Raw genomic sequence first — 17,556 nt, forward strand, 5'->3', positions numbered from 1 at the left:
TTAGCCTGTGTTCTCATCTGGATTTTCACCTCTCACAAGAGATCATAGGGTTTCAGATGGAGTGGGTTGTGTATATATTGTGACAGGCTGGGTGGACCAGAGGGGTCTTGTCTGTCATTGTTCATTCAGAAACACACACACGGGTGTCTTTAATAAACATCTGTTGCAAAAAGACAGCTTTTCATATAAAGGCATGACCCCTTTATCGAATCCAGGATGTACATTTATTATATATCGAGATGACGAAAACAAATACAACATTTTAGTAATTGCACTGCTGGAATCGCAAACATATTTCAAGCTTTTAATCTTTAGCTAAAACAAAATAAACTTAACTCACACTTTGATACTTAAAAGCAAGAAATTTTCACATAACAAGATTATTTACTGCCACTACCCATGTCCATTCTCAGACATCCTTATTGGCTGGACTGCCATTTACAAGGATGGCATCATTCATAGCTGTCAATTTCATCAAGTTTTGGTAAACATTAAAAAGAATTGAGAGATCCGATTCGTTTCATTAATAAAAAGTGAAAATTGAAAGTCAGGTGTGACTAACAACAAGCTGAAACTAATCAAAGCAGAATAAAATCACTCAACTTGACCAGCTTTGATAACAGGATAGTGCATCTCCAACTGTGGTCAGTGCTAGCTGTAGGAGTGGGCACTGACCGACCTTTAACCTCATGCCCCAGAAGATGGACCCCTGCGACCTGGTCTCCAGGAACACGAACCTCCACCATCTCCCGTCAGAGGATTAAAACCTACAAAATCCAACAAGCTATCTTTGTCATTTCACCATTTTAATCAGAAAAGCACATTTCACTGCTCACCCATTTGACCCACTCACCCCAAGGACCCATTGTCTAAACTGGGAGCTGTCTGTCCTGCTCCTTGGTGAGATTCTGGGGATCTCACGAACAACACAACTTAGGGAAGGGAGAAGGTGAGGAGGGAAGGGGGATGAGGATGGGCTGGGGTGGGTGGTGAAGATAGAGAAGGGAGTTGCGGGGAGGGGAAAACAAAAATAGAAGCAGAAGACCATCCTGCCCATTGAGTCTGCTCTGCCATTTAACATGATCATGGCTGATCCTAGGCTTAAACCTCATTCTCCCACCCATTCCCCATATCCCTCGATTGCCTGAGATACCAAATATCAGCTTCAAATATATCCGATGATGGTACATCCACAAACCTGCTGGATAGAGAATTCCAACGATTCATAACCCTTCAAGTGAAGATATTTCTCCTCATCTGAGTCCTAAATGATCATCCCCTTATCTGAAACTGTGTCCCCTAGATTCTCAGCCAGGGGAAACAACCTCTTAGTAACTACCTGTCAAGCCCCTTCATAATCTCGAATGTTTCAATTAACTTCTAAACTCCCAGCGGAGTTTAGGCCCAATTTAGTTATCCTCTCATCATAGGATGACCCTCTCATTCCAGAGACCAACCTAGTGAACATTCACTGCAAGTATATCTTTCCTTAAATATGGAGACTAAAATTGCACATGGTATTCCAGGTGTAGTCTCACCAAAACCCTGTACAATTGTAACAAAACTTCTTTATTCTTTACTCCAATCCCCTTGCAATAAAGGCCAACCTGCCATTTGTTTTCCTAATTGTTGCTGTACCCATATGCTAACTTTTTGTTCCTTATACAAGTACACCCCAGTCCCTCTGATTTACATCGACAAGTTTCACACCATTTAAAAAAGATTCTGCTTACAACCAAAGTGAATAACTTCACACTTCCCCACATTATACTCCATCTGCCACCTTAATGCCCACTCACTTAACCTGTCTATACTTCTTTGCAGCCTGTTCCTCACTACAGCTTGCGTTCCCACGTGGCCTTGTATTATCAGTAAACTAGAATGATTACTCTTTATCTTGTCTCAATTAGTAATATCGAATGTCAATAGCCATGGTCCCAGCTCTGATCCTTGCAGCACTCCACCAGTCACAGCCTGCCAACTTGAAAATGCTCCATTTATCCTTACTCTCTACTTCCTGTCAGTTAAACAATCGCCATCCATGCTAATATATCACCCCCAACTCTTTCCCTTTGTCTTTAAGGGAACATATTTGCTCTGTACTCTCGATATTTCCTCCTTCAATGCCTCCCACTGCTCTGACACAGTTTTATCTGCAAGTAGCTGCTCCCACTCCACTTGGCCCAAATCGTATCTCATCTTAGTAAAATTAGCCTTTCCCCAGTTTAGAACTTTTATTCCCAGCCCAACCTTATCCTTTTCCATAACTATCCTGAACCTAACCGAGTTGTGGTCACTATCTCCAAAATGCTCTCCTTCTGATATGCCTTCCACCTGCCCGGGCTCATTTCCAAATATTAGGTCCAGAACTGCCCCCTCCCTTGTTGAACGATGTACTGGCTAAAAAAGTTCTCCTGGATGCAACTTAAGAATTTTGCTCCCTCCCTACCTCACACATTAAAACTATCCCAGTTAATATTTGGATAGTTAAAATCCCCTGTTACTGCCTTATTATTCTTACACTTCTCTGAAATTTGATTACATATCTGATCCTCTATCTCTCCCTGACTGTTTGGGGGCCTATGCTACACATCCAACAGTGAGTTTGCCCCTTTTGTGTTTGTTACTTCCATCCATATGGCCTCATTTGATGATCCTTCTAAGATATCATCCCTCCTCACTGCTATAATTGATTCCTTGATCAATATTGTGACCCACCTCCTCTTCTATCCCCCTCTACCTCGTCTGAATATCCTACAACCAGGAATGTTGAGCTGCCAATCTTGTCCTTCTTTTAGCCAAATCTTGCTCATAGCTATGATATCATATTCCCAGGTGTCTATCTGTGCCCTCAGCTCGTCTGTCTTTTCCCTCAGGCTCCCTGTATTAAAATATATTCCATTTGGCCTTGCTAAACTCACTTCCTTCTTCTCTGGCCTATGTTTCCTCTGCCTTCCAAACTCACTCACTAGCGTTTTAACTTCTAATTCCATCTCAGATTCTCTCCCCTCTGAATTACTTTTCAGGATCCCATCCCCTGCCAATTTAGTTTAAATCCACCCCAACAGCATTAACAAACCTCCCCGCGAGGATGTTGGTCCCATTCCTGTTCAGAGGTAACCCGTCCATTGACAGAAACGGAACTACACTTTAATACTGTGGCTACAAGAGCAAGTCAGAGACTCAGAATCCTGAGGTAAGTAACTCACCTCTTGACTTTGCAAAGCCCGTCCACCATCTACAAGGCACAGCTTAGGGGTGTGATGGAATATCCTCCACTTGCCTGGATGAGTGTAGCTTCCACAACACTCAAGAAGCTTGACACCATCCAGGATGAAAGCAGCCCACTTGATTGGCACCACATGCACAAACATTCACTCCCTCTACCACCTATGCACAGTAACAGCACCGCAGCCCGTTAAATCCCAGTCACAGCACGGAGACCTGTGAAATCACAGTCACTGCACGGAGACCTGTGAAATCGCAGTCACTGCACGGAGACCTGTGAAATCACAGTCACTGCACGGAGACCTGTGAAATCGCAGTCACTGCACGGAGACCTGTGAAATCGCAGTCACTGCACGGAGACCTGTGAAATCGCAGTCACTGCACGGAGACCTGTGAAATCGCAGTCACTGCACGGAGACCTGTGAAATCGCAGTCACTGCACGGAGACCTGTGAAATCGCAGTCACTGCACGGAGACCTGTGAAATCGCAGTCACTGCACGGAGACCTGTGAAATCGCAGTCACTGCACGGAGACCTGTGAAATCGCAGTCACTGCACGGAGACCTGTGAAATCGCAGTCACTGCACGGAGACCTGTGAAATCGCAGTCACTGCACGGAGACCTGTGAAATCGCAGTCACTGCACGGAGACCTGTGAAATCGCAGTCACTGCACGGAGACCTGTGAAATCGCAGTCACTGCACGGAGACCTGTGAAATCGCAGTCACTGCACGGAGACCTGTGAAATCGCAGTCACTGCACGGAGACCTGTGAAATCGCAGTCACTGCACGGAGACCTGTGAAATCGCAGTCACTGCACGGAGACCTGTGAAATCGCAGTCACTGCACGGAGACCTGTGAAATCGCAGTCACTGCACGGAGACCTGTGAAATCGAGTCACTGCAGGGCGACCTGTGAAATCGAGTCACTGCAGGGCGACCTGTGAAATCGAGTCACTGCAGGGAGACCTGTGAAATCGCAGTAACTGCACGGAGACCTGTGAAATCAACAGTCACTGCACGGAGACCTGTGAAATCACAGTCACTACACAGAGACCTGTGAAATCAACAGTCACTGCACGGAGACCTGTGAAATCACAGTCACTGCACAGAGACCTGTGAAATCACAGTCACTGCACAGAGACCTGTGAAATCACAGTCACTGCACGGAGACCTGTGAAATCGCAGTCACGGCACGGAGACCTGTGAAATCACAGTCACTGCACGGAGACCTGTGAAATCGCAGTCACTGCACGGAGACCTGTGAAATCACAGTCACTGCAGGGAGACCTGTAAAATAACAGTCACTGCATGGAGACCTGTGAAATCCCAGTCACTGCACGGAGACCTGTGAAATCACAGTCACTGCACGGAGACCTGTGAAATTGCAGTCAATGCAGGGAGACCTGTGAAATCGCAGTCACTGCAAAAAGACCTGTGAAATCACAGTCACTGCACGGAGACCTGTGAAATCAGTCACTGCACGGAGACCTGTGAAATCGCAGTCACTGCAGAGACACCAGTGAAATCGCAGTCACTGCAGAAAGACCTGTGAAATCACAGTCACTGGAGAGAGACCTGTGAAATCACAGTCACTGCACGGAGACCTATGAAATCAGTCACTGCACGGAGACCTGTGAAATCGCAGTCACTACAGGGAGACCTGTGAAATCGCAGTCACCGCAGGGAGACCTGTGAAATCGCAGTCACTGCACGTAGACCTGTGAAATCGCAGTCACTGCACGGAGACCTGTGAAATCACAGTCACTGCAGGGAGACCTGTGAAATCAGTCACTGCAGGGAGACCTGTGAAATCACAGTCAATGCAGGGAGACCTGTGAAATCACAGTCACTGCAGGGAGACCTGCGAAATAGCAGTCACTGCAGGGAGACCTGTGAAATAGCAGTCACTGAAGGGAGACCTGTGAAATCGCAGTCACTGAAGGGAGACCTGTGAAATCGCAGTCACTGCACGGAGACCTGTGAAATCACAGTCACTGCAGAAAGACCTGTGAAATCGCAGTCACTGCACGGAGACCTGTGAAATCACAGTCACTGCACGGAGACCTGTGAAATCGCAGTCACTGCAGAAAGACCTGTCAATTCACAGTCACTGCATGGGGACCTGTGAAATCTCAGTCACTGCAGGGAGACCTGTGAAATCGCAGTCACTGCACGGAGACCTGTGAAAACGCAGTCACTGCAGAGAGACCTGTGAAATCAGTCACTGCAGGGAGATCTGTGAAACCACAGTCACTGCAGGGAGACCTGTGAAATCGCAGTCACTGCAGGGAGACCTGTGAAATCAGTCACTGCAGGGAGACCTGTGAAATCGCAGTCACTGCACGGAGACCTGTGAAATCACATTCACTGTAGGGAGACCTGTGAAATCACAGTCACTGCATGGAGACCTGTGAAATCACATTCACTGGAGGGAGACCTGTGAAATCACAGTCACTGCACGGAGACCTGTGAAATCACAGTCACTGCACGGAGACCTGTGAAATCGCAGTCAATGCACGGAGACCTGTGAAATCGCAGTCACTGCACGGAGACCTGTGAAATCACAGTCACTGCACGGAGACCTGTGAAATCGCAGTCACTGCAGAAAGACCTGTCAATTCACAGTCACTGCATGGGGACCTGTGAAATCTCAGTCACTGCAGGGAGACCTGTGAAATCGCAGTCACCGCAGGGAGACCTGTGAAATCGCAGTCACTGCACGTAGACCTGTGAAATCGCAGTCACTGCACGGAGACCTGTGAAATCGCAGTCACTGCACGGAGACCTGTGAAATCACATTCACTGTAGGGAGACCTGTGAAATCGCAGTCACTGCATGGAGACCTGTGAAATCCCAGTCACAATCACTGCAGGGAGACCTGTGAAATCACAGTCACTGCAGAGAGACCTGTGAAATCGCAGTCACTGCACGGAGACGTGCGAAATCGCAGTCACTGCAGGGAGACCTGTGAAATCGAGTCACTGCAGGGCGACCTGTGAAATCGAGTCACTGCAGGGCGACCTGTGAAATCGAGTCACTGCAGGGAGACCTGTGAAATCGCAGTCACTGCACGGAGACCTGTGAAATCGCAGTCACTGCAGGGAGACCTGTGAAATCAGTCACTGCAGGGAGACCTGTGAAATCACAGTCACCGCAGGGAGACCTGTGAAATCACAGTCAATGCAGGGAGACCTGTGAAATCAGTCACTGCAGGGAGACCTGTGAAATCACATTCACTGTAGGCAGACCTGTGAAATCACAGTCACTGCATGGAGACCTGTGAAATCACATTCACTGGAGGGAGACCTGTGAAATCACAGTCACTGCACAGAGACCTGTGAAATCACAGTCACTGCACGGAGACCTGTGAAATCGCAGTCACTGCACGGAGACCTGTGAAATCGCAGTCACTACACGGAGACCTGTGAAATCGCAGTCACTGCACTGAGACCTGTGAAATCACAGTCACTGCACGGAGACCTGTGAAATCGCAGTCACTGCACGGAGACCTATGAAATCACAGTCAATGCACAGAGACCTGTGAAATCACATTCACTGGAGGGAGACCTGTGAAATCACAGTCACTGCACGGAGACCTGTGAAATCGCAGTCACTGCAGAGGGACCTGTGAAATCACAGTCACTGCAGAGAGACCTGTAACATCACAGTCACTGCACGGAGACCTGTGAAATCGCAGTCACTGCAGGGAAACCTGTGAAATCACAGTCACTGCACGGGGACCTGTGAAATCGCAGTCACTGCAGAAAGACCTGTGAAATCACAGTCACTGCACGGAGACCTGTGAAATCAGTCACTGCACGGAGACCTGTGAAATCGCAGTCACTGCAGGGAGACCTGTGAAATCACAGTCACTGCACGGAGACCTGTGAAATCAGTCACTGCACGGAGACCTGTGAAATCGCAGTCACTGCAGAGACACCAGTGAAATCGCAGTCACTGCAGAAAGACCTGTGAAATCACAGTCACTGGAGAGAGACCTGTGAAATCACAGTCACTGCACGGAGACCTATGAAATCAGTCACTGCACGGAGACCTGTGAAATCGCAGTCACTACAGGGAGACCTGTGAAATCGCAGTCACCGCAGGGAGACCTGTGAAATTGCAGTCACTGCACGTAGACCTGTGAAATCGCAGTCACTGCACGGAGACCTGTGAAATCGCAGTCACTGCACGGAGACCTGTGAAATCACAGTCACTGCAAGGAGATCTGTGAAATCACATTCACTGTAGGGAGACCTGTGAAATCACAGTCACTGCACGGAGACCTGTGAAATCGCAGTCACTGCACGGAGACCTGTGAAATCGCAGTCGCTGCAGGGAGACCTGTGAAATCACAGTCACTGCACGGAGACCTGTGAAAACGCAGTCACTGCACGGAGACCTGTGAAAACGCAGTCACTGCACGGAGACCTGTGAAAACGCAGTCACTGCACGGAGACCTGTGAAAACGCAGTCACTGCACGGAGACCTGTGAAATCGCAGTCACTGCACGGAGACCTGTAAAATCACACTCACTGCAGGGAGACCTGTGAAATCACAGTCACTGCACGGAGACCTGTGAAATCGCAGTCACTGCACGGAGACCTGTGAAATCAGTCACTGCAGGGAGACCTGTGAAATCACAGTCAATGCAGGGAGACCTGTGAAATCACAGTCACTGCAGGGAGACCTGTGAAATAGCAGTCACTGCAGGGAGACCTGTGAAATAGCAGTCACTGAAGGGAGACCTGTGAAATCGCAGTCACTGAAGGGAGACCTGTGAAATCGCAGTCACTGCATGGAGACCTGTGAAATCACAGTCACTGCAGAAAGACCTGTGAAATCGCAGTCACTGCACGGAGACCTGTGAAATCACAGTCACTGCACGGAGACCTGTGAAAACGCAGTCACTGCAGGGAGACCTGTGAAATCACAGTGACTGCATGGAGACCTGTGAAATCGCAGTCACTGCAGAGAGACCTGTGAAATTACAGTCACTGCAGAAAGACCTGTCAATTCACAGTCACTGCATGGGGACCTGTGAAATCTCAGTCACTACAGGGAGACCTGTGAAATCGCAGTCACCGCAGGGAGACCTGTGAAATCGCAGTCACTGCACGTAGACCTGTGAAATCGCAGTCACTGCACGGAGACCTGTGAAATCGCAGTCACTGCACGGACACCTGTGAAATCACATTCACTGTAGGGAGACCTGTGAAATCGCAGTCACTGCATGGAGACCTGTGAAATCCCAGTCACAATCACTGCAGGGAGACCTGTGAAATCACAGTCACTGCAGAGAGACCTGTGAAATCGCAGTCACTGCACGGAGACGTGCGAAATCGCAGTCACTGCAGGGAGACCTGTGAAATCGAGTCACTGCAGGGCGACCTGTGAAATCGAGTCACTGCAGGGCGACCTGTGAAATCGAGTCACTGCAGGGAGACCTGTGAAATCGCAGTCACTGCACGGAGACCTGTGAAATCAACAGTCACTGCACGGAGACCTGTGAAATCACAGTCACTACACAGAGACCTGTGAAATCAACAGTCACTGCACGGAGACCTGTGAAATCACAGTCACTGCACAGAGACCTGTGAAATCACAGTCACTGCACAGAGACCTGTGAAATCACAGTCACTGCACGGAGACCTGTGAAATCGCAGTCACGGCACGGAGACCTGTGAAATCACAGTCACTGCACGGAGACCTGTGAAATCGCAGTCACTGCACGGAGACCTGTGAAATCACAGTCACTGCAGGGAGACCTGTAAAATAACAGTCACTGCATGGAGACCTGTGAAATCCCAGTCACTGCACGGAGACCTGTGAAATCACAGTCACTGCACGGAGACCTGTGAAATTGCAGTCAATGCAGGGAGACCTGTGAAATCGCAGTCACTGCAAAAAGACCTGTGAAATCACAGTCACTGCACGGAGACCTGTGAAATCAGTCACTGCACGGAGACCTGTGAAATCGCAGTCACTGCAGAGACACCAGTGAAATCGCAGTCACTGCAGAAAGACCTGTGAAATCACAGTCACTGGAGAGAGACCTGTGAAATCACAGTCACTGCACGGAGACCTATGAAATCAGTCACTGCACGGAGACCTGTGAAATCGCAGTCACTACAGGGAGACCTGTGAAATCGCAGTCACCGCAGGGAGACCTGTGAAATCGCAGTCACTGCACGTAGACCTGTGAAATCGCAGTCACTGCACGGAGACCTGTGAAATCACAGTCACTGCAAAGAGATCTGTGAAATCACATTCACTGTAGGGAGACCTGTGAAATCACAGTCACTGCACGGAGACCTGTGAAATCACAGTCACTGCACGGAGACCTGTGAAATCGCAGTCACTGCACGGAGACCTGTGAAATCGCAGTCACTGCACGGAGACCTGTGAAATCGCAGTCACTGCACGGAGACCTGTGAAATCGCAGTCGCTGCAGGGAGACCTGTGAAATCACAGTCACTGCACGGAGACCTGTGAAAACGCAGTCACTGCACGGAGACCTGTGAAATCAGTCACTGCAGGGAGACCTGTGAAATCGCAGTCACTGCAGGGAGACCTGTGAAATCACAGTCACTGCAGGGAGACCTGTGAAATAGCAGTCACTACAGGGAGACCTGTGAAATAGCAGTCACTGAAGGGAGACCTGTGAAATCGCAGTCACTGAAGGGAGACCTGTGAAATCGCAGTCACTGCACGGAGACCTGTGAAATCACAGTCACTGCAGAAAGACCTGTGAAATCGCAGTCACTGCACGGAGACCTGTGAAATCACAGTCACTGCACGGAGACCTGTGAAATCGCAGTCACTGCAGGGAGACCTGTGAAATCACAGTGACTGCATGGAGGCCTGTGAAATCGCAGTCACTGCAGAGAGACCTGTGAAATTACAGTCACTGCAGAAAGACCTGTCAATTCACAGTCACTGCATGGGGACCTGTGAAATCTCAGTCACTGCAGGGAGACCTGTGAAATCGCAGTCACTGCACGGAGACCTGTGAAAACGCAGTCACTGCAGAGAGACCTGTGAAATCAGTCACTGCAGGGAGATCTGTGAAACCACAGTCACTGCAGGGAGACCAGTGAAATCGCAGTCACTGCAGGCAGACCTGTGAAATCAGTCACTGCAGGGAGACCTGTGAAATCACAGTCACCGCAGGGAGACCTGTGAAATCACAGTCAATGCAGGGAGACCTGTGAAATTAGTCACTGCAGGGAGACCTGTGAAATCACAGTCACCGCAGGGAGACCTGTGAAATCACAGTCACTGCACGGAGACCTGTGAAATCGCAGTCACTGCACGGAGACCTGTGAAATCACATTCACTGTAGGGAGACCTGTGAAATCACAGTCACTGCATGGAGACCTGTGAAATCACATTCACTGGAGGGAGACCTGTGAAATCACAGTCACTGCACGGAGACCTGTGAAATCACAGTCACTGCACGGAGACCTGTGAAATCGCAGTCACTGCACGGAGACCTGTGAAATCGCAGTCACTACACGGAGACCTGTGAAATCGCAGTCACTGCACTGAGACCTGTGAAATCACAGTCACTGCATGGAGACCTGTGAAATCACATTCACTGGAGGGAGACCTGTGAAATCACAGTCACTGCACGGAGACCTGTGAAATCGCAGTCACTGCACGGAGACCTGTGAAATCGCAGTCACTACACGGAGACCTGTGAAATCGCAGTCACTGCACGGAGACCTGTGAAATCACAGTCACTGCACGGAGACCTGTGAAATCGCAGTCACTGCACGGAGACCTATGAAATCACAGTCAATGCACAGAGACCTGTGAAATCACATTCACTGGAGGGAAACCTGTGAAATCACAGTCACTGCACGGAGACCTGTGAAATCGCAGTCACTGCAGAGGGACCTGTGAAATCACAGTCACTGCAGAGAGACCTGTGACATCACAGTCACTGCACGGAGACCTGTGAAATCGCAGTCACTGCAGGGAGACCTGTGAAATCACAGTCACTGCACGGGGACCTGTGAAATCGCAGTCACTGCAGAAAGACCTGTGAAATCACAGTCACTGCACGGAGACCTGTGAAATCTCAGTCACTGCACGGAGACCTGTGAAATCGCAGTCACTGCAGGGAGACCTGTGAAATCACAGTCACTGCACGGAGACCTGTGAAATCAGTCACTGCACGGAGACCTGTGAAATCGCAGTCACTGCAGAGACACCAGTGAAATCGCAGTCACTGCAGAAAGACCTGTGAAATCACAGTCACTGGAGAGAGACCTGTGAAATCACAGTCACTGCACGGAGACCTATGAAATCAGTCACTGCACGGAGACCTGTGAAATCGCAGTCACTACAAGGAGACCTGTGAAATCGCAGTCACCGCAGGGAGACCTGTGAAATCGCAGTCACTGCACGTAGACCTGTGAAATCGCAGTCACTGCACGGAGACCTGTGAAATCACAGTCACTGCAAGGAGATCTGTGAAATCACATTCACTGTAGGGAGACCTGTGAAATCACAGTCACTGCACGGAGACCTGTGAAATCGCAGTCGCTGCAGGGAGACCTGTGAAATCGCAGTCACTGCACGGAGACCTGTGAAAACGCAGTCACTGCACGGAGACCTGTGAAAACGCAGTCACTGCAAGGAGACCTGTGAAAACGCAGTCACTGCACGGAGACCTGTGAAAACGCAGTCACTGCACGGAGACCTGTGAAATCGCAGTCACTGCACGGAGACCTGTAAAATCACAGTCACTGCAGGGAGACCTGTGAAATCACAGTCACTGCAGGGAGACCTGTGAAATCACAGTCAATGCAGGGAGACCTGTGAAATCACAGTCACTGCAGGGAGACCTGTGAAATAGCAGTCACTGCAGGGAGACCTGTGAAATAGCAGTCACTGAAGGGAGACCTGTGAAATCGCAGTCACTGAAGGGAGACCTGTGAAATCGCAGTCACTGCACGGAGACCTGTGAAATCACAGTCACTGCAGAAAGACCTGTGAAATCGCAGTCACTGCACGGAGACCTGTGAAATCACAGTCACTGCACGGAGACCTGTGAAATCGCAGTCACTGCAGGGAGACCTGTGAAATCACAGTGACTGCATGGAGACCTGTGAAATCGCAGTCACTGCAGAGAGACCTGTGAAATTACAGTCACTGCAGAAAGACCTGTCAATTCACAGTCACTGCATGGGGACCTGTGAAATCTCAGTCACTGCAGGGAGACCTGTGAAATCGCAGTCACTGCACGGAGACCTGTGAAAACGCAGTCACTGCAGAGAGACCTGTGAAATCAGTCACTGCAGGGAGATCTGTGAAATCACAGTCACTGCAGGGAGACCTGTGAAATCGCAGTCACTGCAGGGAGACCTGTGAAATCAGTCACTGCAGGGAGACCTGTGAAATCACAGTCACCGCAGGGAGACCTGTGAAATCACAGTCAATGCAGGGAGACCTGTGAAATCAGTCACTGCAGGGAGACCTGTGAAATCACAGTCACCGCAGGGAGACCTGTGAAATCACAGTCACTGCACGGATACCTGTGAAATCGCAGTCACTGCACGGAGACCTGTGAAATCAAATTCACTGTAGGGAGACCTGTGAAATCGCAGTCACTGCATGGAGACCTGTGAAATCCCAGTCACAGCACGGAGACCTGTGAAATCACAGTCACTGCACGGAGACCTGTGAAATCGCAGTCACTGCACGGAGACCTGTGAAATCACAGTCACTGCACGGAGACCTGTGAAATCGCAGTCACTGCACGGAGACCTGTGAAATCGCAGTCACTGCACGGAGACCTGTGAAATCGCAGTCACTGCACGGAGACCTGTGAAATCGCAGTCACTGCACGGAGACCTGTGAAATCGCAGTCACTGCACGGAGACCTGTGAAATCGCAGTCACTGCACGGAGACCTGTGAAATCGCAGTCACTGCACGGAGACCTGTGAAATCGCAGTCACTGCACGGAGACCTGTGAAATCGCAGTCACTGCACGGAGACCTGTGAAATCGCAGTCACTGCACGGAGACCTGTGAAATCGCAGTCACTGCACGGAGACCTGTGAAATCGCAGTCACTGCACGGAGACCTGTGAAATCGCAGTCACTGCACGGAGACCTGTGAAATCGCAGTCACTGCACGGAGACCTGTGAAATCGCAGTCACTACACAGAGACGTGTGAAATCGCAGTCACTGCACGGAGACCTGTGAAATCAACAGTCACTGCACGGAGACCTGTGAAATCACAATCACTGCACGGAGACCTGTGAAATCACAGTCACTGCAGAGAGACCTGTGAAATCGCAGTCACTGCACGGAGACGTGCGAAATCGCAGTCACTGCAGGGAGACCTGTGAAATCGAGTCACTGCAGGGCGACCTGTGAAATCGAGTCACTGCAGGGCGACCTGTGAAATCGAGTCACTGCAGGGAGACCTGTGAAATCGCAGTCACTGCACGGAGACCTGTGAAATCAACAGTCACTGCACGGAGACCTGTGAAATCACAGTCACTACACAGAGACCTGTGAAATCAACAGTCACTGCACGGAGACCTGTGAAATCACAGTCACTGCACAGAGACCTGTGAAATCACAGTCACTGCACAGAGACCTGTGAAATCACAGTCACTGCACGGAGACCTGTGAAATCGCAGTCACGGCACGGAGACCTGTGAAATCACAGTCACTGCACGGAGACCTGTGAAATCGCAGTCACTGCACGGAGACCTGTGAAATCACAGTCACTGCAGGGAGACCTGTAAAATAACAGTCACTGCATGGAGACCTGTGAAATCCCAGTCACTGCACGGAGACCTGTGAAATCACAGTCACTGCACGGAGACCTGTGAAATTGCAGTCAATGCAGGGAGACCTGTGAAATCGCAGTCACTGCAAAAAGACCTGTGAAATCACAGTCACTGCACGGAGACCTGTGAAATCAGTCACTGCACGGAGACCTGTGAAATCGCAGTCACTGCAGAGACACCAGTGAAATCGCAGTCACTGCAGAAAGACCTGTGAAATCACAGTCACTGGAGAGAGACCTGTGAAATCGCAGTCACTGCACGGAGACCTGTGAAATCACAGTCACTGCAAGGAGATCTGTGAAATCACATTCACTGTAGGGAGACCTGTGAAATCACAGTCACTGCACGGAGACCTGTGAAATCACAGTCACTGCACGGAGACCTGTGAAATCGCAGTCACTGCACGGAGACCTGTGAAATCGCAGTCACTGCACGGAGACCTGTGAAATCGCAGTCACTGCACGGAGACCTGTGAAATCGCAGTCGCTGCAGGGAGACCTGTGAAATCACAGTCACTGCACGGAGACCTGTGAAAACGCAGTCACTGCACGGAGACCTGTGAAATCAGTCACTGCAGGGAGACCTGTGAAATCGCAGTCACTGCAGGGAGACCTGTGAAATCACAGTCACTGCAGGGAGACCTGTGAAATAGCAGTCACTGCAGGGAGACCTGTGAAATAGCAGTCACTGAAGGGAGACCTGTGAAATCGCAGTCACTGAAGGGAGACCTGTGAAATCGCAGTCACTGCACGGAGACCTGTGAAATCACAGTCACTGCAGAAAGACCTGTGAAATCGCAGTCACTGCACGGAGACCTGTGAAATCACAGTCACTGCACGGAGACCTGTGAAATCGCAGTCACTGCAGGGAGACCTGTGAAATCACAGTGACTGCATGGAGACCTGTGAAATCGCAGTCACTGCAGAGAGACCTGTGAAATTACAGTCACTGCAGAAAGACCTGTCAATTCACAGTCACTGCATGGGGACCTGTGAAATCTCAGTCACTGCAGGGAGACCTCTGAAATCGCAGTCACTGCACGGAGACCTGTGAAAACGCAGTCACTGCAGAGAGACCTGTGAAATCAGTCACTGCAGGGAGATCTGTGAAACCACAGTCACTGCAGGGAGACCTGTGAAATCGCAGTCACTGCAGGGAGACCTGTGAAATCAGTCACTGCAGGGAGACCTGTGAAATCACAGTCACCGCAGGGAGACCTGTGAAATCACAGTCAATGCAGGGAGACCTGTGAAATCAGTCACTGCAGGGAGACCTGTGAAATCACAGTCACTGCAGGGAGACCTGTGAAATCACAGTCACTGCACGGAGACCTGTGAAATCGCAGTCACTGCACGGAGACCAGTGAAATCACATTCACTGTAGGGAGACCTGTGAAATCACAGTCACTGCATGGAGACCTGTGAAATCACATTCACTGGAGGGAGACCTGTGAAATCACAGTCACTGCACGGAGACCTGTGAAATCACAGTCACTGCACGGAGACCTGTGAAATCGCAGTCACTGCACGGAGACCTGTGAAATCGCAGTCACTACACGGAGACCTGTGAAATCGCAGTCACTGCACTGAGACCTGTGAAATCACAGTCACTGCACGGAGACCTGTGAAATCGCAGTCACTGCACGGAGACCTATGAAATCACAGTCAATGCACAGAGACCTGTGAAATCACATTCACTGGAGGGAGACCTGTGAAATCACAGTCACTGCACGGAGACCTGTGAAATCGCAGTCACTGCAGAGGGACCTGTGAAATCACAGTCACTGCACGGAGACCTGTGAAATCGCAGTCACTGCAGGGAGACCTGTGAAATCACAGTCACTGCACGGGGACCTGTGAAATCGCAGTCACTGCAGAAAGACCTGTGAAATCACAGTCACTGCACGGAGACCTGTGAAATCAGTCACTGCACGGAGACCTGTGAAATCGCAGTCACTGCAGGGAGACCTGTGAAATCACAGTCACTGCACGGAGACCTGTGAAATCGCAGTCACTGCACGGAGACCTGTGAAATCGCAGTCACTGCAGAGACACCAGTGAAATCGCAGTCACTGCAGAAAGACCTGTGAAATCACAGTCACTGGAGAGAGACCTGTGAAATCACAGTCACTGCACGGAGACCTATGAAATCAGTCACTGCACGGAGACCTGTGAAATCGCAGTCACTACAGGGAGACCTGTGAAATCGCAGTCACCGCAGGGAGACCTGTGAAATCGCAGTCACTGCACGTAGACCTGTGAAATCGCAGTCACTGCACGGAGACCTGTGAAATCACAGTCACTGCAAGGAGATCTGTGAAATCACATTCACTGTAGGGAGACCTGTGAAATCACAGTCACTGCACGGAGACCTGTGAAATCACAGTCACTGCACGGAGACCTGTGAAATCGCAGTCGCTGCAGGGAGACCTGTGAAATCACAGTCACTGCACGGAGACCTGTGAAAACGCAGTCACTGCACGGAGACCTGTGAAAACGCAGTCACTGCACGGAGTCCTGTGAAAACGCAGTCACTGCACGGAGACCTGTGAAAACGCAGTCACTGCACGGAGACCTGTGAAATCGCAGTCACTGCACGGAGACCTGTAAAATCACAGTCACTGCAGGGAGACCTGTGAAATCAGTCACTGCAGGGAGACCTGTGAAATCACAGTCAATGCAGGGAGACCTGTGAAATCACAGTCACTGCAGGGAGACCTGTGAAATAGCAGTCACTGCAGGGAGACCTGTGAAATAGCAGTCACTGAAGGGAGACCTGTGAAATCGCAGTCACTGAAGGGAGACCTGTGAAATCGCAGTCACTGCACGGAGACCTGTGAAATCACAGTCACTGCAGAAAGACCTGTGAAATCGCAGTCACTGCACGGAGACCTGTGAAATCACAGTCACTGCACGGAGACCTGTGAAATCGCAGTCACTGCAGGGAGACCTGTGAAATCACAGTGACTGCATGGAGACCTGTGAAATCGCAGTCACTGCAGAGAGACCTGTGAAATTACAGTCACTGCAGAAAGACCTGTCAATTCACAGTCACTGCATGGGGACCTGTGAAATCTCAGTCACTGCAGGGAGACCTGTGAAATCGCAGTCACTGCACGGAGACCTGTGAAAACGCAGTCACTGCAGAGAGACCTGTGAAATCAGTCACTGCAGGGAGATCTGTGAAACCACAGTCACTGCAGGGAGACCTGTGAAATCGCAGTCACTGCAGGGAGACCTGTGAAATCAGTCACTGCAGGGAGACCTGTGAAATCGCAGTCACTGCACGGAGACCTGTGAAATCACATTCACTGTAGGGAGACCTGTGAAATCACAGTCACTGCATGGAGACCTGTGAAATCACATTCACTGGAGGGAGACCTGTGAAATCACAGTCACTGCATGGAGACCTGTGAAATCACATTCACTGGAGGGAGACCTGTGAAATCACAGTCACTGCACGGAGACCTGTGAAATCGCAGTCAATGCACGGAGACCTGTGAAATCGCAGTCA

General features: G+C 50.1%; 1 protein-coding gene across 1 annotated transcript in view; it reads right to left on the bottom strand.

Annotated features, from left to right (window-relative positions):
- Positions 1–201: 201 nt before the first annotated feature.
- Positions 202–17,556, bottom strand: part of selenos (selenoprotein S) — a 42,852-nt gene continuing 25,497 nt past the window's right edge. The window contains exon 6 of the mRNA XM_078530498.1: positions 202–767. Coding sequence (XP_078386624.1) covers positions 688–767 — 80 coding nt within the window. The 3' untranslated portion in view covers positions 202–687. The remainder of the gene's footprint in view (positions 768–17,556) is intronic.

Source organism: Cetorhinus maximus, chromosome 26 (genome assembly GCF_964194155.1).
Source record: "Cetorhinus maximus chromosome 26, sCetMax3.hap1.1, whole genome shotgun sequence".
Lineage (NCBI taxonomy): Eukaryota > Metazoa > Chordata > Chondrichthyes > Lamniformes > Cetorhinidae > Cetorhinus > Cetorhinus maximus.